This window comes from Cupressus sempervirens, chromosome 6 (assembly GCF_028749045.1).
Source record: "Cupressus sempervirens isolate cs-2001-9-10 chromosome 6, ASM2874904v1, whole genome shotgun sequence".
Taxonomy (NCBI): Eukaryota; Viridiplantae; Streptophyta; class Pinopsida; order Cupressales; family Cupressaceae; genus Cupressus; species Cupressus sempervirens.
This window is the reverse complement of record NC_143123.1, coordinates 488,768,465-488,772,540: the sequence shown is the minus strand read 5'-3', so window position 1 is coordinate 488,772,540 and position 4,076 is coordinate 488,768,465. Positions and strand designations below refer to the sequence as shown.

The following is a 4,076-nucleotide window of genomic DNA, read 5'->3' as shown; positions in this document are numbered from 1 at the left end:
AAAATACATAATCATATTCAAAAGCAATACCCATCGAGCTTAAATTAAAACTTATCATCAAAACTATTTGAGATCAATGTTAACCATACATAACGAAACAATGTCTATGGCAGTGGGCATATTCATTACCCACAAACTTTTGAAGCATGAATCATACAAAAATATTCCTGTCAGCAATTTCTAGCCACTAAACTACAAAAACCCTGAAAACACATCATAATAATCGATATTAAGTTGTCATTACCATTCACTGCTCTTTCTTATACTGTCAAACAATTTTGATTATTTACTATAATTGGTTACTACATAGGAACGCATAATGTGACCTCAAAATCTTACAATAATTTGCTTAGGACCACCGTGCATGCCCTAGAATATCTGAGCAAAACATATGCTTTCAACATATATCATATTATACTTTCCTCATTCTAAAAAAATATCATAATAAGCCCATTAACCACTAATTTATCCCATAATATCCACCAGCAGGTTTGTGACAAATTCTACCCTTGAAACCCAATAAAATACAATGGGAAATATAGGGTTACTATTTGTGGCAAACACATCTATAGTGATATGCACTGTTCAATGGATCATTTGCATCCACAGGCACTTGTTCTGCCTTGCATTGAGTTTTACACCCTCTACATTCATTGTAAGTGCACACAGGAGCCGTTGAGCCAATCAATAATCTCCTTGCACTTGAAGGACGATTACCCTGTGAAACAAAATATTTCATACGCCAGATAAGTTTTGTATAGTTCACCTGACAAATATAGATTAATGAAAGAATGGATGATGCTTAAAAATAACATAAGTTGAAAGCAAGAAGATGAAAAAATAGATAATACTTCAAGAGAACATAAGCTGAAAGTAGGAAGAGAGCTTAACGTGAAGAAGTTGTTTGCATGGAATCACGTATTCGGCTTGAGACAAATCTTCATGGCCTAACCTTCCTGTGCTTTTACCTGCATTTATAACAAAAACCAGAAAGTTGTAAAACTTATGCGTTCTTCCTTAAACTAAATAGATATGTTTATAAAGCTTGATGCTCATTTATTTATAACAAAATCAGAAGTTATTAACCTTGTGTATTCTCCATAGCTGTGTAGATTTTTTTGTTAGACTACGTATTTATTTATAACAAAACAAAACAAGACGTTGTTAAACTCACACATTCTTCATTCAGCTATATAGACACGTTTTAGGCTAAGATACCCATTTGTCACAAAACAAGAGATTGTTTAACTTATGCATTGTTTTGTATATATATGGACTTCTACAATACACTAATGAATTATTTTTAATGTGTTCAGACATTTGTCTATTCAGGCTCCACAGGAGCCACTGCACAAACAGAAACAAAACGGAATTCAGAACGTGTTAATCTTAAAATGCATCAGAGCTTTGCTAGTTTTAAAACTGTATATCATATACAATGGTCTGCAACATTTTAACCTATGCACGACACATAATTTGTCTTTTTTCCAAGTGAACAATAATTTCTGCAGGACCTGAAAATTTGAACGATAATAAGATGAGTTAAATGTGGTTTCAAACAATCGTTGAGAGATATTTTATCTATAAACTAAGCTACCCATCTTCTGTCCTGCCATTTCAAAATGAAAACAGTGTGGTCAAGAATTTTATGACAGAACACTGTCCTTAAGAATTTTATGACATACATCAATATCAAACACAAAACCATGGGCCGACCAAGAATCTTCAATGTGCCATCCATGACAAGTAATTTGTGCTTTTAGTTACAGACAAAATTGACAAAGAACTTCTAATACAAATCCAACAGTCTCTTGGCTTTTGTGCAAGTGATTTGTGAGGTCCAAATTGAGTTTTATCCACAAACTCATTTTTCTTTCCCCTTGAGTCTTTCACAAACAACACAGAGAGAATGAACACGGGAGAATCCTTAACACAAGAATTGCAATCCAAGAAATTCGCTGTGTTGCTCTATACCAGCATGAAAACGCCATAGAACCGAAATAGAAAAGTCTTCTCCTTCATTACACTCTCTTCTAAGGATTGAATAATGAATACTATTCATATAACTTGTTCAAATACATTCACAAATTCACACATTTCTGAGCATTCTTGAACACATTTTGATGGCCATTGAAAAATCTTCACACCCATTTACAGAAAATAATGGATAAGCCAACATGGAAATATGACAGATAGAAAACTTAAACTATCCCAGTAAATGCAACTCTCAATTCTAATAACTTCAAACTATTCAATCATTTGACTAAGATATTGAATAATCTGTAAAACATTGCACACACCATGGCGAAGATTTAACTGTAAATAAAGTTAGGAAGAATGAAGAAGGAAGAGAGAACATAAATAAATACCTTGTGTACAGGAATGCACTGTTCCAAATAGTATAAGAAATGCCCACATGGTCAAGAAGAGCATATGTTTTAGTTCTGTTCCACACCTATTTGCAAGCATGCATTGAGGAAGCCTAAGAAACATTATCTCTTCGAGAGAGAGAGCACAGATCCCAACGTATTCTTCTCTTTTATTGCGTCTCATGTACTTATAAAAGCTACTGTTTTGTGAATGCTCTAGAAGTTAGAAGAGCTAATAGAGAGCAGGGACAATATTATAATAAGCAATAATGAAAATCCTGAGATTCTTACCGGAATTATAAGCGGGAATTGGGAAATGTGAGGCTGAAGGACGGCAGCCTTTTTTACTGCCATTGCCTCAATACGGCCTTTGCAACAGTGGCTTGTCTTGAGACATGGTTAGAGGCTCAAGGTTGATTTTATTGATAGGATTATTTTAGTTGGACGAGATTTATGGTTTGTATGTATGTTTATTCACATTGTTGCAAATTGTGAGGTCATAAGTGCAAAACCATGTCTCCTGTGTAATACAATTACATGTTTCTCATGAGAAGTATGTAGTAGTTATATATTATTATACTTAAAAGAAGTATGTAGTAGTTATATATTATTATACTTACAAGAAGTATGTAGTAGTTATATATTATTATACTTACAATGACATAAGATATGTGTACTTTTATTATAATAGTATAAGGGTAGTTTCATATTACTATATCTTATGAGGTAAGGTATGTACATCTTGAATACGGCCACCCTTAAACATCACACACTAAGGAGAAATATAGTTTAAAAAAAAAAGTCAACTTTGAGTATTTAATACTTTCAGTTTTGGAATGAAGCTTAGTGTGTGATGTTTAAGTCGTCCACTTGAATAAAATACTAATTAGGTGTATCTTATGAACAGTACATGATAGTTTCATATTACTATAAGTCCATAGAGTAGGGGAAGAGACCCAATGCCAAACAAGGAGTCCTATAAACACCATAATTTTGCCATAGTTGCCCCTCACCTTTTCTCCTCTTAATTAATTGACATTTACCAATAACCGCTTACTTTATATACTCGCAGTTAATCCTTTTTAGCATTTTTTTAAATTCATGATTGGATCATGTGTGCACCACTATTAGGACACCTTTCTATGAGTATTGGTCATTTTGAGTGAGTAGATATTGGTGAACTAGGGGTCCATTTCTGTCTAGCACTTAAAAATTACCAATTTCTGACTATTCAACATTAGATGTCTCTACAAAGGGATTTGTGAACAACTAGCAGCTAAAACGTTAGCTTTTAGTAGTTGACTCATGCATAGAGGCAACCATAAAAGAAACATCAAAATCTAACATACTTTTTAGTATCTGCATGTGTGCAAAGTTAGGATGTGTAGGTATTGGGTCTCTTCCCCTAGTCACATATTATTATAAATAATTTGTAGACCCATACATAACTAGTTTCTTGGTTGTAAAAGAATCACTCATTCATTCATTTTGTATTTCTATAAAAAGACAAAGATGTTGACATCATGTATTCCTACTCATTTACATCCAATTAAAAAGGTATGCAAATGAGTGGTAAATGGTTGATAGGTACAAAACTTTTTTGGAACAATCACTTTATCAATGTTGGAGATTTATGAGACAAAATGTTAAGCACATGTAAGAATTTTTATTTTATTTTATTTATTATTTTAAAAAATAATATTTCTG

At 32.8% G+C, this 4,076-nt stretch overlaps 1 protein-coding gene across 1 annotated transcript; it reads right to left on the bottom strand.

Moving 5' to 3' along the window:
• Window positions 1-256: 256 nt before the first annotated feature.
• Window positions 257-2,815, bottom strand: STOMAGEN (stomagen). The gene is made up of 4 exons (XM_089789850.1): window positions 2,661-2,815; window positions 2,370-2,569; window positions 892-968; window positions 257-718 (listed from the first exon to the last, which is right to left on the bottom strand). The coding sequence occupies exons 2-4, from the start codon at window positions 2,551-2,553 to the stop codon at window positions 548-550; spliced, it is 432 nt and encodes a 143-aa protein (XP_089645976.1). The 5' UTR covers window positions 2,554-2,569; window positions 2,661-2,815; the 3' UTR covers window positions 257-547.
• Between the last annotated feature and the right edge of the window lie 1,261 nt (window positions 2,816-4,076).